Source organism: Bos mutus, chromosome 24, assembly GCF_027580195.1.
Source record: "Bos mutus isolate GX-2022 chromosome 24, NWIPB_WYAK_1.1, whole genome shotgun sequence".
Taxonomy (NCBI): Eukaryota; Metazoa; Chordata; class Mammalia; order Artiodactyla; family Bovidae; genus Bos; species Bos mutus.
This window is the reverse complement of record NC_091640.1, coordinates 23069075-23089240: the sequence shown is the minus strand read 5'-3', so window position 1 is coordinate 23089240 and position 20166 is coordinate 23069075. Positions and strand designations below refer to the sequence as shown.

At 36.1% G+C, this 20166-nt stretch overlaps 1 protein-coding gene across 4 annotated transcripts in view; it reads right to left on the bottom strand.

The window, feature by feature from the left end:
• Positions 1-20166, bottom strand: part of NOL4 (nucleolar protein 4) — a 458026-nt gene that overhangs the window by 330866 nt on the left and 106994 nt on the right. For 3 of the 4 annotated variants that reach the window (XM_070361671.1, XM_070361673.1, XM_070361674.1), the window contains exon 2: positions 8502-8651. In XM_070361671.1, coding sequence (XP_070217772.1) covers positions 8502-8651 — 150 coding nt within the window. Of the gene's footprint in view, positions 1-7471; positions 7535-8501; positions 8652-20166 lie in introns of all 4 variants that reach the window. The other variant, XM_070361672.1, reaches the window with a different exon arrangement.

Below are 20166 nucleotides of genomic sequence, written 5' to 3'. Positions count from 1 at the left end.
TCACGACCCCATGGACTGCAGCCCACCAGGCTCCTCCATCCATGGGATTTTCCAGGCAAGAGTACTGGAGTGGGGTGCCATTGCCTTCTCCAAATCATCCACTAGAAAGCATTATTTGTCCTGGGCAGTTTGAAAAGCTGCATTGGCACATTTTCACCACAAGGGTGCACTGAAGTAGCAATTTATCAAGCTGGACATAAAGAACTAATGATGTTTTCCCAAAGGGTTAATTCCTTTTCAAGGAATATATCTATTCACAATAACACAAAAAGTATCAATGACAGAATTTGTGACATTAGTTGATGATAAACTGGTTTGGATGAGTTCTTAAATATTTTGACGGTCTCAACTACATAAAAGAAAATTTGAGTATAAAGGATTTGCACTCTTACTCTGCCCACCTGGGCTAATTCTCAGTAGAGCTGTATAAGAAATAAATCAATTCTGACAAATGAATGAACATTATTATTCTGTTTTAGGATTGTTATTTAATAACTCTAATTTGCAGGCCACTGATTTACTTTTTACTTCTGAGTTGGTTTTATGCATCTGACTGCTTACGCTTAGTCTGAGTAATTTTGAGTTATCAAAAATAATGAGTATTCCTACATGAAAGTTAGGTTTAACATTTTGTGTGTGTGTGTGTGTTTAGTCACTCAGTTGTGTCTGACTCTTTGTGACCCCATGGACTATAGCCCACCAGGCTCCTCTGTCCACGGAATTCTCCAGGCAAGAATACTGGAGTGGGTTGCCATTCCCTTCTCCAGGAGAATCTTCCCAACCCAGGGATGGAACCTAGGTCTCCTGCATTGCAGGCAGATTCTTTACTGTCTAAACTGCCAAGGAAGCTCTAAAGTTATGTGTCTGTGCTTCTGTGCTTAGTCACTCAGTTGTGTCTGACTCTTTGTGACCCCATGGACTGTAGCCTGCCATGCTCCTCTGTCCATGGGGATTCTCCAGGCAAGAATACTGGAGTGGGTTGACATGCCCTCCTCCAGGGGATCTTCCCAACCTAGGGACCAAACCCAGGTCTCCCACATCGCAGGTGGATTCTTTACCGTCTGAGCCACCAGGGAAGCCCAATATTAAGTGTACCATGTTTAAATTTGATAGCTGTTTTCAATACTCAGCAATCACCTTCATAAAACCTCTATACTTGGGGAGGGGATATGTGGATATGGCTGTGTATCTGATAAGAAATAAACCAATGTATGAAAATGTAAGTGATGTGTTTATACCTTGCCTCAAAGACAATAGCATAATTAAATGGAGCATCAAAACTTTCCCTGAAAAACAAAGGGAGGGGGGCACATGGGTTAAATAACTTTGCTACCTTATTCAGAGCCTGCAAAACTGCAGAAATCCTGGGTGCTGTTCAAGTCAACACAAACGGAGTAGCGCAGGGTCTTTACAGCCACGGGCCACAGTTCTGATCTTATTTCATTATCTCCATTTATAGCAACATCTTTATACTACTTAGTTGGTATCAAAAATTCAAGGACTTCACAGAGACAAGTTGAAATTTTTCCTTCAACAAGCGTTTATGGAAAACCATGAGATGGTCCTTTTACTAAGCTGAAACTATACAGTAATATGAGAGATGGATATGGCCCCTCACCATTAGGGACGTCACCATTTTTTTTTTTAACTTTGACACTAGGTATAAATAAAAGGGGAAAAAAAGAAGGAAAATTTTGCTATTTTCAGCAACATGGATGGACTCGGAGGGCATTAAGTGAAATAAGTCAGACAGAGAAAGACAAATACTGTGTGATATCACGTATGTGTGGAATCTAAAATATACAACAAACTATTGAATATAACAAAAAAGAAGCAGACTCATAGAGAAAAAAACTAGTGGCTACTAAACGGGAGAATGAGGGGCAAGGGAGGCACCAACTACTGGGTATAAGATGGACTCCAGGATATATTGTACAATACGGAAAATATAAGCACTATTTTGTAGTAACTGTAAATGGAAAGTAACCTTTAAAAATTGCATTAAGTAAATTGGATAAAATAAACAAGAGGAATCACACAAAAGTACCATAAAATAGTTATAACCGAGTAAGTTTTAAAATAATAAAATATATTTTTAGATCACTGACAATATATAACAGAATCACTGAGTTCTATATTTACAAATGTCTATAAAATATATTTGAGTTTGGAATATTAAAATTTTTTCCTACTTCTATTTGATATCCCAAACAGTTGCTTATTTAAGCCATTTCAGGGTGTAATAACAAAGAGAAATAAACAATGTCATCTGCATAAAAAAGACAGGGACTTATATCTGTTTAACTGCTGTATTATTTTGCTTTTTTTTTTCACATTAGGTCCATGAAGATTGTTTACAGACATAAAATTAATTCCAAGCCCCAGAGAATATTTTCTTTAATCCTTGGCTTCAGAAACACCCTATATATGCACTTGGATCTGTGTTAGCAAAAGGAAGAAATCACGATAGTAAAAGGGAGTCTGAGGAGGGCACAGGAACACAGCATGTTGATATTCTATCCGTAAATCATGACTAGGCAGTTCCTCCACTGAGAAATCTACTTAATGTTCATAGTTTTTAATCTAATACTTTCTATTTTGAAACAATACTCTCATCTTTTACAAATATTTCATAAAAAGAAACAGGTGGGGTTTGCAGAGGCTTTTCATCCTCATCTTGATACCATGGGCTTCCCAGGTGGCGCTAGTGGTAAAGAACCCACCTGCCAATGCAGGAGACTCAAGAGACACAGGTTCGATCCCTAGAGGAAGGCATGGCAACCCACTCCAGTATTCTTGCATGGAGAATCCCAGGGACGGAGGGGCCTGGCAGGCTGCAGTCCGTGGGGGTCACATAAAGTCATACATGACTGAAGTGACTGAGCACACACACACTCGTTAACACGAGTTCTCAACTTCTATACCATACATGCCAAAGACTACTACCCATGATGCCACACTAGGACTCATACAAAAACCAGGGTGATTGTGCTACTTGGGACATTAGTAAGTTTATCTATGGCATGTCACACATTTCTTGCCTACCTGTTCTTCAGCTAAACCCAGCTACATATGAGAGACAAACACATTTACAAAATGATCACTCAAAATGTCAATGACTGCTAGCAGCCTAATTTATTCTCTAGCTTCTCTTGCCCAAGGATATGTGAAGTCCATATAAAGATATAGAAGTCAATGGTTTAATCCAAAGAAATTAAATTCTAATTATAAACTTAAGGCATTGTGATAGGGAAGGGAAATGATATTCAGAGATCAAGGCCTTCCTGACACTAAGCACAGAAATAACTATAACCCGCTATTTCAGTAGTGTCTCAGACTACAGGACTATAAGTCAAGCAAGACTGATGGTTACAGGATCATTTATGTTTACAATGAAATTTGAGGCCTGGTCACATCTGTTGCATTGCAGCTTCAAATCACATTATAAATTTAGTAATGGCCTGCTCACCACATGATTTAGATTACTGCAAAAATTTTAACAAAATGGAGAGCAGTGAAAATCTGACGACACTTGAGATTTATCCCCTTTCTTATTTGATTGCTATTTTAAAAACTTGGAAAAAAGAAGTCTAATGACTACAGATATTTTTCATGATTATTACTATCATTATTATTATTTATAAGAGAGCTCTCTAGATAATAATAAAACCAAAATCTTCTATCTCTCTGCTATGTTCATCAGCCAATCTGCTTTATCAAGAGCAGGAGGCATTTCCCTGAACACTTCTTGTGCCAGCCAACTTGTTCACTTTGGTACTGTTTTCCTTGTGTCTCCCAGTACAGTAATGGCTCCACACGTACTGTGAAAATTGCTGTAATTCCTTCAGAGTTGGAAGAAAATAGAAATATAGCCCGCTCATTTCACATGTTCAAAAACTGTGGCCTAAGCCAAATAGAGGGTAGATGAATTGCTAGGAACTCTCAAAACTTTAATTTAGTGTTGTTGTTGTTGTTTTCTTTTTGGACAGTAAAAATGGTTGCAACTTTTTGTCATTCCTCTTATTCTCAACTGACAAGAATTCTGAAAATGTTGACATAACAAACTAGCCCAAACAGTGCAAGTTAAAATATCCCACTTAGCAGTAAAGGCACCAAACCTATAGATATTAATAAAAAAAGAACAGGATAAAAATGATGCTGACTAGGTTTTAAGGTTAAGTGTTACAAGACCTGAAAAAAATAAATACTTTTCCTTTCTAAAGTCAGAATAGGGATACAGACATTCTGGCTCATATATTATTTTTCTATAGTATGTCCCTGAATGTTGCTGTTCAGTCACTCAATCGTGTCCAACTCTTTGCAACCCATGGACTGTAGCCCACCAGATTTCTCTGCCCATGAATATCCCTGAATAGGAATATTCTATTCATATTGAAAGTAAATTATTTAAAGAGAGCCAGTTTTAAAATTTTTCAGAAGAGTAATTGAAAATTAACGTAAGACTGGAACTTGGGAAGAAGCAAAGAAATAACTGAAATTCTCAGAAACATCATCTAGCAGGAAAGGTTGTAAACAAAGGGATCCTGGCTTACTTCCGTTCTTCCCTTCAGCCTGGTCAAACCATATGCTGTTGGTTATGCTGTGGACTGTCAGAGACTGTGACATTTATAAGATGTACACAAAATAATGCCTCAGTCATGACTTTTCCTCTCTTTCTCAACATGGAAGCATTGGGGCAAGCAGAGGAAATTACATCCATAATTATAATTAGGACAATGATGGAGCTATGCTGATTGTCCTTCTACCTGGTACAAGACTAGTGACTGGCTAAAGGAGAAATAGCATTATTCAAAAGTTGACCACAAATCAAGCACTTCATGAATATTAACTGATTTATTTATTTTACCATGCCATGTATATCATTATCTAAACAGGAGGGGAAAAAAATAAAAAAATAAATAAGTGGCCCAAAGAGGCACAGAGAAGAAGTACTAAATCTGAAATTTAAAACTGAGTCTGCCTGGCTTCTGCTCTACTTTCTGGTAGCTGTAGCATATGCTTTCCATTCGGAATTAAATGAATGCAATTATTGGCAGCTCTGTATGTGAGTAATACGTGTAAACTTACTGTTTCACACCACAAGTTACATGTGTATGTGTACATTTACACGTATATATGCAGACTGTTCTGTCTACTGAAAACACTGACTTTTCTCACTAGTTCCTGTATTTCCACCACTTGATTTTATTTTAGCAAGAAAGAGCTTTGAAACTTTATCCTTTAATTGGACCCTAACTAAAGACACCTTTCTGGGAAGCCAACTGTGCTTTAGCCTGTGACAAAATGCAAGAGATAAAACACAACTGGAGAAGAGCTGTTTCCTGAAGGTGGAATTCAGACAATAGTTAAAGACTTCAGAAAAGTTAAGGACTGGAAGATAGCTTCCTGCATTCATGATTTTTTTAAACAACGTTACACAATTAATTTTGAAGTCACTTTCCAACCTGCTAAGTATACTTGCATTCAATCTTCAGTACAAAGATATATTTAAGTTCAAATGTAAGTGATATCTGAATGATTCACACTTCTTCTCTACTCTGTTAATGTATATAATCAACTCAAAAATATTGAAGGAAACACATTCAATGCACCAATGAAGGTTTATACAGAGAGACAAATGAAAGGGAAAAAATACCTAAAAGACACTAGAATTCAACAATGGCTGAAAAAATTATTTTTGATAGCCTTTACATATTCCTAAAATGTGTCATTTTATGTGGATTTTTAAAAAGAGCTCATAAGTAGCAGAACACACCCTACAATTTTATCTCTAGTCAGATCAGATTGCGATAAAATTTAAGTTGTATAATGACTAGATATTTCAAGGAATGATATACTGCAGATAGGTAAAAACAAATGGCATTCAGAAGTTAATCCAATATTAAAGGACCACCATTTCCTGCAGAGTGAAAACACAGAAAAGATTTGCAAAAAAGGCAAAGTAAATAAAATGACCACTAAATCTATTGGTAATATTATTAAGACAATATGACACGTTTTAATGATTAGTTGTATAAGTATAGTTTCTTGGCTATGTAGCATAAGGGAGAAAAAGAAAGTCAATAAACATAATCATGCATGTTCTATGAGCCAATGTGTTAGAAATAGAAAATAATCTTAATGGGAACCATTATAATTGCAGTAGGTATCTAGCTAATTTTACCAATGACTAGCCAATTCCAGCATTAGCATTGAGAACTAAATTCTGACCCAACAGTCTAGGGCCCTAACAGCACTAAACCATTTCATTTCAAATTACATTTAGTGTGATGTCCCATTAGTTGAACACTTATATTAGCTTTTAACATTAGACTTAAATTCATTATAGAGTCGTGTGTACAGTTTTGCTGGCAATGCAGCAGTGTTTGTTTTTTTTCTTCCCCTATGATATATTATTACTCCATAAAATAGAAATGTTTTCTAATTAGGATTCAATCGAGAGATACCAGAAGGCAAAAGATTAGGCCAGAAGAAACCTTTGTGGTATTAGGAAAAGGTGAGAATACTTTAATTGCAAAAACAAAAATTAAATTTGGCAAAGAGAAGGATCTTCAAAAAGGACATTCTCAAGAGGGAATGGGTGATGCTTCAGACACTATTAGTATGTTCAAAGTTGGTATCTATCTCTACTCCAAAATGCAGAAAATGTCTCCAAAATGTTAATGCAAAATGATATATATTGGAAATGTATTTACCAATTAATTGGAAGGATTTAGCATGTTTTATGGCAGTAGATCAGTGTCTCTACATTTAGTAAAACATAGGATGAGAGATTTGGGTCTATGATCTATTTTTATTTTAATTTAAAGTCTCTAGTAAATGCACTTCAAAGATTAAATCACTTTCAATTGCTTTTGGCACCTACACAGATTTGGCTGCCATATGATTACTGACAATGAAGCTACTTGGGTTTTTTGTTGGTTTGCTTTCATTTAATACAATTGAACTTATGTATTCCTACCTTACAAAGTCCTATCAAGTTCAGGTAGCTATTTTGTAAAAATGAATTATCATTACCATAAGAATATACAGTTAGTGATATTAGTAGATCAATATATAATTTTTTCTCCTATTAGTATCTAGAGATACAGCCCTGGCTTAGGAGACAGGCAAAATGAGTATGTTCAGTAATATTAATTTGCACAAAAAAAATTTAAGAAGCTAGATTATTGTCATTAGTCATGATAAAAATGTCTCCTAGGATATGTAAGTCAAAAGAAAGTTTATGTGGCAGAATTATGTAAGGAAACTTACAAAAGTGCCTGCCCACAAACCATGCAATCTGGAAACAGCCAAGAAACAAAACCATAGAGAAGGAGAGATAAATACAACATGTATTAGGGGTTATTATGCAACTAAGATTCAATATGATCCTGGAAATATAGCAAAAAATAGTTATGGAAAAGAAGCTATTTCTTATGCTCAGTAGCTAATTTTCAAACATATGTACCTGTATTTGAAACTTTGAGCATTTCACACATTTTTCTGTATCTGAAAAAAAAATGGATCCAGACTGATATTGTGTATAAATATAGCTGAAAACAGTTAATATAAAGGTAGCCAAAAGCAAAGTTCAATAAGAATCATAAAAAAAGGATATTGTTCTGATTGCTGATAAAGTATTTCTGATGTACACTTGGTCATATTGGAAAAGAATGATTTACTGTTCAATTTTCCTAGAAAGGATAAATTATCTATAATAAGATGATTTCATAAAATGTTTAATTAAATTAAAAACTAGAATAAAATGTTTAGATCGAACAGTAAGTATAATTAGAGACTTTAGAAATAATATATAACTTCATTTTGACAGTAAATATTTCAAAGTCTAACAGTTAATTAAATCTGTATTCTAGATAATTTACAATAAAAACATTATATATTTTCATTTTTAATTGATCAAGGGCATTAGACTATAAAAATAATACATTTTAAAAATAATCTATACTGGAAAATTAAGAAATGCATACCCTTCAGGGTAAATGTATTTAATACAAGGTAATATAAGAAGAGGACATAAAATTTTCTTATTCATGTGATTATAATTATTAAATAAGAAATACCTGAACATATTAATATGATTTGAAGGGGAAGGACAGTTAAGACAATAGTAGTAGTAAAACATTCATCTGTTCCAGTACATAATTTATATTGTATGATTTGAAAATATATTATGTATTGAACATATAATACAAATATTCTTCCCATGTGGGCATTTAACTGGGACTAACCACATTGTATGCTTATTTTAAAAAAATAACACTAAAAACACATTTGAACTATATGAAATAAACTTAGTGAACATACAACAAAAATAAAATCAGTAATAATAATAGTTTAAATGCTGGGTATGACCATGATACAGTAAAATTTATGTTGAAGATAGAATATTCATAATTAACCCAACTTTAGCAAGTATATAATATCAAATTTCAAAATGCATGCCTTTTTTTCTCTTTTATTTTCATTTCTCAACTTACTGCTTTGTAAGTTCTCTTTTGTCCAGCGTGTTTCCGAATTTGTTCTCCATTTGGCCCTGTTTCCACATGCATTGAATAGATAATGTCAAAGAAATCTTCAACCACAGCTACCCGCCGCAAAGATAGCTTCTCATCTACCCCTACGCCATCCTGTAAACAAAACCAAAAAAAAAAGGCATAAGATTAATAAAGATGTATTAAATACATAAGATTAACACATAAATTTCATTATACAAAAGCATTTTGATAAACCGAACCAAATCATCTAGATAGGAAAATTGAAAACATGTGATTGAATATCTTGTTTTATACTTTATTTACATATAAAACTTTAAGAAACATGAAAGAGATATTTGGCAGATTTAATCATGCCAACAAAGATTGATTTATCTAGTAAATATCTATTGTGTCCCTGGGTACTGGACATTGTTATTAGAGAAAAGAAATAATATGAAACCTCTACCGTAATATCATAGAGTCTAGGAAAGAAAATTCATCTATTCTTCTATCCAGATTAGACTAAGAGATAGTATGTGTTAAAGGTTAAAACTGTGAGCTCTAGAGATTATCTAGGTGTAAAATTTGGATCATCCACTCAGAAGTTGTGTATTTTGTGCAAATCACCTAAACCTCTCTAAATTTGTTTTCTTACCCATAAAATAGGGATGTTGCTTACTTAACAGAACTGTAATCATTAAATGAAATAATGTATGTACGGGATATAACCCAGTGTTTGACATTTAGTGAACAGTCAGTAAATCGTGGCTTTTGCCATTCTGATGATCATGATAAAAATATAAGTACTAGGGCAATTCAGAGAATAAAGATGTCATCTCTGACTAAAGCACCTTCATAGAAGAAACAGAATTTGACAGTATGCTGAAGAAGGGGATTCATCATGGCAGAGAGAAAGACCACAATGAGCTAAAAGTTCCCGTACGTGATTGAGAAGAGTAAATAGTAAGCTTTGAATGAGATAAGAAATAAATTTAATCTTACATGGCTCCACCTGAAAGAATTCACTACTTCTGAGTGGAGGCTCCCAAGTACCACCTATCTCTAGAGCACCCATTTTTATCCTTTAACCCTTAGTCTAATATTGACGACATCATAGATACATTTTTATTTCTAAAGTGAAAGGTTTTCCTACTTACAAATACACACACACACATTCAGACAGTGTTCTTATTCAAACCTTATTCAACCTGAAGTAACACTGTATTTCCATCAGTGCTGGCACACAACAGACGAAGGTGATTAACCTGAGCAAAATCATTTCGCAGTCAATGAGTCAAATGGCAAAGCCTCTTTCAACAACAGTGCTGGCAGACTAAGTTCACTGCAAAACTGAAAGCAAATTGCGTGATGTTTTTTGTTAGTTTCATTTTATTTTATTGATTTGTTTCTGGTTTATAATAGAGCTCAGAAGCAGTAGTGCCTAAAGCAGGATATTAAATAACTATATATATATAAAGTTTTATATAAGGCCAACTGCTGAGTTTTCCATATTTCCTGGCATGTTGAGTGCAGCACTTTCACAGCATCATCTTTCAGGATTTGAAATAGCTCAACTGGAATTTCATCACCTCCACTAGCTTTTTACATAGTGATGCCTCCTAAGGCCCACTTGACTTCACATTCCAGGATGTCTGGCTCTAGGTCAGTGATCATCAACCACCCTGATTATCTGGGTCATGAAGATCTTTTTTGTACAGTTCTTCGGAGTATTCTTGCCACCTCTTCTTAATATCTTCTGCTTCTGTTAGGTCCCTACCATTTCTGTCCTTTATTGAGCCCATATTTGCATGAAATGTTCCCTTGGTATCTCTAATTTTCTTGAAGAGATCTCTAGTCTTTCCCATTCTGTTGTTTTCCTCTATTTCTTTGCACTGATTGATGAGGAAGGCTTTCTTATCTCTCCTTGTTATTCTTTGGAACTCTGCATTCAGATGCTTATATCTTTCCTTTTCTCCTTTGCTTTTCGCTTCTCTTCTTTTCACAGCTATTTGTAAGGCCTCCTCAGACAGCCATTTTGCGTTTTTGCATTTCTTTTTCTTGGGGATGGTCTTGATCCTTGTCTCCTGTACAATGTCACAAACCTCCATCCGTAGTTCATCAGGCACTCTGTCTATCAGATCTAGTCCCTTAAATCTATTTCTCACTTCCACTGTATAATCATAAGGGGTTTAATTTAGGTCATATCTGAGTGGTCTAATGGTTTTCCCTATTTTCTTCAATTTAAGTCTAAATTTGGCAATAAGGCATTCATGATCTGAGCCATAGTCAGATCCCAGTCTTGTTTTTGCTGACTGTATAGAGCTTCTCCAGCTTTGGCTGCAAAGAATATAATCAATCTGATTTCAGTGTTGACCATCTGGTGATGTCCATGTGTAGAGTCTTCTCTTGTGTTGTTGGAAGAGGGTGTTTGCTCTGACCAGTGCGTTCTCTTGGCAGAATTCTATTAGCCTTTGCCCTGCTTCATTCTGTACTCCAAGGGCAAATTTACCTATTACTCCAAGTGTTTCATGGCTTCCTACTTTTGCATTCCAATCCCCTATAATGAAAAGGACATCTTTTTTGGGTGTTAGTTCTAGAAGGTCTTGTAGGTCTTCATAGAACTGTTCAACTTCAGCTTCTTCGGCATTACTGGTCGGAGCATAGACTTGAATTACTGTGATATTGAATGGTTTGCCTTGGAAACAAACAGAGATCATTCTGTCGTTTTTGAGATTGCATCCAAGTACTGCATTTTGGACTCTTTGTTGACTATGATGGCAAAGAAAGGCAATGCCAAAGAATGCTCAAACTACCACACAATTGCACTCATCTCACACACTAGTAAAGTAATGCTTAAAATTCTCCAAGCCAGGCTTCAGCTTGAACAGTGAACAGTACATGAAAAGTGAACTTCAGATGTTTGAGCTGGTTTTAGAAAAGGCAGAGGAACCAGAGATCAAATTGCCGACATCTGATGGATCATCGAAAAAGCAAGAGAGTTCCAGAAAAACATCTATTTCTGCTTTATTGACTATGCCAAAGCCTTTGACTGTGTGGATCACAATAAACTGTGGAAAATTCTGAAAGAGATGGGAATACCAGACCACCTGACCTGTCTCTTGAGAAATCTGTATGCAGGTCAGGAAGCAACAGTTAGAACTGGACATGGAACAACAGACTGGTTCCAAATAGGAAAAGGAGTACGTCAAGGCTGTATATTGTCACCCTGCTTATTTAACTTTTATGCAGAGTACATCATGAGAAAAACTGGGCTGGAGGAAGCACAAGCTAGAATCAAGATTGCCGGGAGAAATATTAGTAACCTCAGATATGCAGATGACACCACCCTTATGGCAGAAAGTGAAGAAGAATGAAAGAGCCTCTTGATGAAAGGGAAAGAGAAGAGTGAAAAAGTTGGCTTAAAGCTCAACATTCAGAAAACTAAGATCATGGCATCCGGTCCCATCACTTCATGGTAGATAGATGGGGAAACAGTGGAAACAGAGGCTGACTTTTTTTTTCTGGGCTCCAAAATCACTGCAGATGGCAATTGCAGCAATGAAATTAAAAGATGCTTACTCCTTGGAAGGAAAGTTATGACCAACCTAGACAGCATATTCAAAAGCAGAGACATTACTTTGCCAACAAAGGTCTGTCTAGTCAAGGCTATGGTATTTCCAGTGGTCATGTATGGATGTGAGATTTGGACCATAAAGAAAACTGAGTGCCAAAGAACAGATGCTTTTGAACTGTAGTTTTGGAGAAGACTCTTGAAAGCCCCTTGGACTGCAAGGAGATCCAACCAGTCCATTCTAAAGGAAATCAGTTCTGAATATTCATTGGTAAGACTCATTTTGAAGCTGAAATTCCAATAATTTGGCCACCTGATGCAAAGAACTGACTCACTTGAAAAGCCCCTGATGCTGGGAACGATTGAAGGCAGGAGGAGGAGGGGACAACAGTGGATGAGATGGTTGGATGGCATCACCAACTCGGTGGACATGAGTTTGAGCAAGCTCCGGGAGATGGACAGGGAAGCCTGGCATGCTGTAGTCCACGGGGTTGCAAAGAGGTGGACATGACTGTGCAACTGAACTGACTGCACTGATCTTGAGAAAGCATAATAGAGCTGAAAGGTATCAGGTTCCCTGACTTCACATCATACCACAAAGATACAACAGTCAAAGCAGCATGAAACCAGTAGAAAAACAGTATTACAACCACCAGGTAAGCAAGATATATATTTATATGATATACATATACATAATAGTGTGCTACTCAGCCATAAAGATGAATGAGATGTTTCCCTTTGCAAAAACATGGATGGACCTAGATAGTATTAAGTGAAATAATTCAGAGAATGACAAATACCCTGATTTTACTTATATGTAGAATCTAAAAAATAAGTGAACAAACATAATGAAATAGAAACAGAGTCACAGACACATAGAACAAGGAGGTGATTGCCAGAGGGACATGGAGTAAGGGATGAGTGAAACAGGTGAGACAAATTAAGAGGTATAAACTTCCAGTTACAAAATAAATGAGTTACAACATGGGAAATACAGGCGTAACAATGTAATATCTTTGTATATGAACTAGTCTTATTGTGGTGATCATTTTGTAATGTATAGAAATACTGAATCATGAGATATGCACCAGGAGCTAACATAATGTTATAGGTCAATTATACCTCCAAAAGCAAATAAACAAAGTCACAGAAAAATAAATTAGATTTGTGGTTACTTGAGAAGGGTGGGATAAGGGGAACTGATTAGTGGTTAAAAGGTACAAATTCCCAGTTATAAGCCCTAGGGATATAATATACACACATGCTAGTAAAGTAATGCTTAAAATTCTCCAAGCCAGGCTTCAGCAATATGTGAACTGGGAACTTCCAGATGTTCAAGCTGGTTTTAGAAAAGGCAGAGGAACCAGAGATCAAATTGCCAACATCTGCTGGATCATGGAAAAAGCAAGAGAGTTCCAGAAAAACATCTATTTCTGCTTTATTGACTATGCCAAAGCCTTTGACTGTGTGGATCACAATAAACTGTGGAAAATTCTGAAAGAGATGGGAATACCAGACCACCTGATCTGCCTCTTGAGAAATCTGTATGCAGGTTAGGAAGCAACAGTTAGAACTGGACATGGAACAACAGACTGGTTCCAAATAGGAAAAGGAGTACGTCAAGGCTACAGCCTTACAGTATATTGTCACCCTGTTTATTTAACTTCTATGCAGAGTACATCATGAGATACGCTGGACTGGAAGAAACACAAGCTGGAATCAAGATTGCCAGGAGAAATATCAATAACCTCAGATATGCAGATGACACCACCCTTATGGCAGAAAGTGAAGAGGAACTCAAAAGCCTCTTGATGAAAGTGACAGTGGAGAGTGAAAAAGTTGGCTTAAAGCTCAACATTCAGAAAACGAAGATCATGGCATCGGGTCCCATCACTTCATGGAAAATAGATGGGGAAACAGTGGAAACAGTGTCAGACTTTATTTTTCTGGGCTCCAAAATCACTGCAGATGGTGATTGCAGCCATGAAATTAAAAGACGCTTACTCCTTGAAAGGAAAGTTATGACTAACCTAGATAGCAATTGAAAGGCAGAGACGTTACTCTGCCAACAAAGGTTCGTGTAGTCAAGGCTATGGTTTTTCCTGTGGTCATGTATGGATGTGAGAGTTGGACTGTGAAGAAAGCTGAGCGCCAAAGAATTGATGCTTTTGAACTGTGGTGTTGGAGAAGACTCTTGAGAGTCCCTTGGACTGCAAGGAGATCCAACCAGTCCATTCTAAAGGAGATCAGCCTTGGGATTTCTTTGGAAGCAATGATGCTAAAGCTGAAACTCCAGTACTTTGGCCACCTCATGCGAAGAGTTGACTCATTGGAAAAGACTCTGATGCTGGGAGGGATTGAGGGCAGGAGGAGAAGGGGACGACAGAGGATGAGATGGCTGGATGGCATCACTGACTCGATGGACGTGAGTCTGAGTGAACTCTGGGAGTTGGTGATGGACAGGGAGGCCTGGTGTGCTGCGATTCATGGGGTCGCAAAGAGTCGGACACGACTGAGCAACCGATCTGATCTGATCTGATGATTAATATAATTAACACTCATGTATGTTATAAAAGAGCTTTGATGACAAGGAAAACTATTTTTCTTTTTCTTTTACTTTATCTATGAGATAATGGATGTTCACTCATTGCAGGCATCATTTCACAATGTATATCAGTCAGATTATTTTGCCTTACACCATAAACTTACAGTGCTGTTTATCAATCGTATCTCAAAAAAACTGGATGACTCCCCCTCAAAAAAATTACAAATCAGAGACCTATCTTTCCACACTAAGTAACTAGAAAATGAGTAAAGTAAAACCAAGCAGAAGGGGAAAATATTTTTTTAAAGAAACAAATTAAATAGAATAGAAAAATATAGACAAGATCAGCAAAATCAAAGAGTAGTCTTAGAAAAAGTTTCTTAAATGACAAAACTTTAGCTTTACTGACCAAGATAAAGACAGAGAAGACACAAATGACTAACTCAGGATATTAAGAGGAAGACTACTGACATCACAAAAATAACTGTATGCTAACAAACTAAATAACCACAGAAGATGAACAACTCCTGCAAAGATACAAATCATTAAAACTAACTTAAAAAATAGAAAATTTGAATAGGTCTGTCACAAGTAAACAGATAAAATTAGTAATAAAAAATCTTTTCACAAGGAAAGTACAAGTTCAGAAGGTTTTACTAGACCAAATAATCAAAAAATTAAGCTGATTCATCACAAATTCTCCTAGAAAAATCGATGAGAAAATACTTCTAAAATCACTCTATGAGGTCAGAATTACCTTTATATCAAAACTATTGGGTTGGCCAAAATGTTCATTTTTAGTGAATTCTTGTGTGGGCATTTTAATACTGAAGACACACAAAAATTTTTTGGGGCAAATTATGCTTAATTATTTCAAGAAAGGTACAAATGCACCTGAAATGCGTGTCAAAAGTGGTTTGCAAAGTTTCACGCTGGAGATTTCTCACTGGATGTTTATCCACAGTCAAGTAGACTAGTTTAAGTTGACAGCAATTAAATCGAGACATTGAAAATAATTAGTGTTATACCACACGAGAGATAGCCCATATCCTCAAAATATCCAAATTAAGAGTTGAAAAGTTTCACATTGAATGCACTGGGAATAAATTATTCAATAAAGTTCTAGGTGAAAATGAAAAAATGTCTTTTATTTTTCCTTAAAAACTGAAGGAACATGAGGGAGGAAATGACAACCCACTCCAGTATTCTTGCCTGGAAATCCCCGTAGACAGAGGAGCCAAATGTGCTACAGTCCATGGGGTTGCAAAGAGTCAGACACAACTTAGCGACTGAAAAATAACAGCACTCATTCATGATAAAAGTTCAGCAAACTAGGAAGTGAGGGAACATCTTCAACTTGATAAAGAACGCTTACAAAAAACCTATAGCTAAGTACACTGTATGGAACTAACGTTGGATATATGTCTTCATATAACACCAAGCATGAACCCTAATGTAAAAAGTAGACTTTAGGTGATAAGAATGTGTTGATGCAAGTTTATTTATTATTACAAATATATCACTTTGGGTTGGGATATTAACAGTGGGAGAGTGTGTACATGTGTGGATACAGTGGGTATATGGGAATATATACAGTACAGTATATGTCTGTACTTTCTGTTCAATTTTGCTGAGAATCAAAATCTTCCGTAAAAAATAAAAATTAAAAAGAAACTGAAGGAAAGTTTTGGCTAATGCACTTAATATATCACAAAGAAAAACACTTCAACAAAATACTAATAAATAAAATCCAAACATATATATATATAAATTATTATGTACCATAATCAAGTAGGATAATATTGGATGGTTTAACACAAGAAAATAAATTAATGTGATATACTATATTAATAGAATAAAGGGAAAAAGCATATGATCATCTCAACAGATGCAGAGAAATATTTGACAAAAGCCACACACTTTTCTGACAAAAACTCAGTAAACTAGGAAAAGAAAGGAATCCTCAATCTGATTGTGGGTATCTTTAAAAACCTCCCACTAGTGTCTTATTTAATGGTGAAAGACTGAATGCTTTCCCTCTAAGAACAGGGCAAGACAAGAAAGTCTGCTAAAGCCATTTCTAATTAACATTGTATTGAAGCTTCTAGTCAGATCAATTAGACAAGTAAAAGAAAAGACACCTATAGACTGGAAAAGAGGAAATAAAAATATCTCAATTTGCAGATGACATACTCTTGTATATAAAAAAAATCCTAAGGAATTCACTAAATAACTGTTGGAATTAATAAATGAATTTTTCAAAGGTAAGATTCAAAATCAGTACATAAATATCAAATGCATTTCTGTTCATTAGCAATGAACAACCCAAAAACAAACTAGGAAATATAATTGTATTTATAATGGCACCTAAAAAATAGAATGCTAGGTAAAAGTTTAGATTTAATAATGTTATAGTTCACAAAAGAAGTGCAAAACTTGTATACTGACAGGTGCAAAACAGTATTTATAAGAAATTTTAAAGTATCTAAATTGGGGGCAGGAGGAGAAGGGGATGACAGAGGATGAGATGGCTGGATGGCATCCCCAACTCGATGCACACAAGTTTGGGTGAACTCTGGGAGTTGGCAATGGACAGGGAGGCCTGGCATGCTGCAGTCCATGGGGTCACAGAGTTGAACACGACTGAGTGACTGAAATGAACTGAACTGACTGAAATATATGTATCCCACGTTCATGGATCAGAAGGCTTAATATTGTTAAGATGGAAATACTCCAAAAATGATTTACAGAATAAATGTAATTGCTATTAAAAGCTACCTAGTTGTTTTGTTTTGTTTTTTACAGAAATTGACATTAAAATGTATAGGTACTGCAAAGTACTAAGAAAAATTGAAATAATATTTTAAAAGAAGAAATTTGGAGATCTCACATATCTTGATTTCAAAACGTACTATAAATCTAAAGTGATAAACATAGCATTGTACCAGCATGAGAACAGATATATATATCAGTGGGATAGAATTGAGATTTCAAAGATAAAACTTTACACTTATTTTCAACTAAGTGTCCGACAGGAGTGACAAGATACTGCAATGGAGAAAGAATAGTCTTTTCAACAAATGGTGCTGAGACAACTAGATGGTGGTGGTGGTCTAGTCACTGAGTTGTGTCCAACTCCTGCAACCCATGAACTGTAGCCCACAAGGCTCCTCTGTCCATGGGACTTTTCCAGGCAAGAATACTGGAGTGGGTTGCCATTTCCTTCTCCAAAGGATCTTCTGAAACAGGGGTTGAACCCAAATTTCCAGCATTGCAGGCAGATTCTTTACCACTGAGCCACCAGGGAATGAGACAACTGGATACCCAATGCAAAAGACTGAAGCAGCATCACTATGTCACACAATGAAAACTAAATTACAATAGATCATAGATCTAAACATAAGAGCTAAAACTTTAAATGCTTACAAGAAAACAGGAGTATTTTTAACCTTTTGTAAGGCAAGATTTTCTTAGTTATGAATCTTATTGCAAAAGCAACAAGAGAAACACTGATTAAAAAGAACTCCACCAAAATTTTTTTAAAAAGTCATGCCACAAATAGTACAATCAAAAAAGTGAAATGACAACCAATAAAAATGGGAGAAGACATTTGAAAATCTTATATCTAATAAGAGACTGTCATCTGGAATACATGAAAACACAACTCAATAATAGAAAGACAAATAATCCAATTAAAAGCTTGGTTTAAAAATTGAACAATTCTCTAGAGATGTTCAAACTGCTTAAAGGCACAAGAAAATATGCTCAACATCATTAGTAATTAGGGAAATTTAAATCAAAACCTCAATAGGATATTACCTCACATTTACTAGGGCTGTTATAATCAATAATAAGCATTAGTGAGAATAAGGAGAAATTAGAACCCCCCTGTATTGCTGATAGGATTGCAAAATGATGCCACTGCTTTAGAAAATTTGGAAGCAACTTGGAAAATTAAACATAGACTTATCAGATGACTCAGCAAGTCTACATCCTTTTATAAATTCAAGACAAATGAAACCATCAGATCAGATCAGATCAGTCGCTCAGTCATGTCCGACTTTTTGCAACCCCATGAATCGCAGCACGCCAGGCCTCCCTGTCCATCATCAATTCCCAGAGTTCACCCAGACTCACGTCCATCGAGTCAGTGATGCCATCCAGCCATCTCATCCTCTGTCGTCCCCTTCTCCTCCTGCCCCCTATCCCTCCCAGAATCAGAGTCTTTTCCAATGAGTCAACTCTTTGCATGAGGTGGCCAAAGTACTGGAGTTTCAGCTTTAGCATCATTCCTTCCAAAGAAATCCCAGGGCTGATCTACTTCAGAATGGACTGGTTGTATCTCCTTGCAGTCCAAGGGACCCTCAAGAGTCTTCTCCAACACCACAGTTCAAAAGCATCAATTCTTCAGCGCTCAGCCTTCTTCACAGTCCAACTCTCACATCCATACATGACCACAGGAAAAACCATAGCCTTGACTAGACGAACCTTTGTTGGCAAAGTAATGTCTCTGCTTTTCAATATGCTGTCTAGGTTGGTCATAACTTTCCTTCCAAGGAGTAAGCGTCTTTTAATTTCATGGCTGCAGTCACCATCTGCAGTGATTTTGGAGCCCAGAAAAATAAAATCTGAGACTGTTTCCACTGTTTCCCCATCTATTTCCCATGAAGTGATGGGACCGGATGCCATGATCTTCGTTTTCTGAATGTTGAGCTTTAAGCCAACTTTTTCACTCTCCACTTTCACTTTCATCAAGAGGCTTTTGAGTTCCTCTTCACTTTCTGCCATAAGGGTAGTGACATCTGCATATCTGAGGTTATTGATATTTCTCCCGGCAATCGTGATTCCAGGTTGTGTTTCTTCCAGTCCAGCGTTTCTCATGATATACTCTGCACGTAAGTTAAATAAACAGGATGACAATATACAGCCTTCATTCACATAAAATACATTGTACATAGTATAGAAATATATTTATAATAGCCAAAAAATATGAAACAATTCAAATGTCCCTGAACTGATAAATATAAATAAAGTGCATTTATACAAGAAAGGCATACAGAGAAATAGGAAGAGATGAAATGTTGATTCATGGTATGACATGGATGAACCTGGAAGATACAGAGATAAGTAACAGAAGCCAGTCACCAAAAAATCACATATTACATGATTTCTTTCATACAAATGGGCTTCCCTGGGTGGCTCAAATGATAAAGAATCTGCCTGTAATACAGGAGACCTGGGTTTGATCCCTGAATCAGGAGAATCTCTTGGAGAAAGGAATGGCTCCAAAAAAGGCAAATTTGCATAGATACAGAGTGAATTCTTGGTTGCTTAGAACTCTGGAGAAGAGAATGAGGATTGACTGCTCATAAGTCCAAGTATCTTTTAGAAGACAAAAATGTTCTAAAATTAGTTGACAGTGATATTTTTATATCCTTGTTATTATTGTTCAGTTGCACAGTTGTGTCTGACTCTTTGTAGCACCATCAAGGACTACAGCAGGCCAGACTTCCCTGTCCTTCACCATCTCCCAGAGTTTGCTCAAACTCACA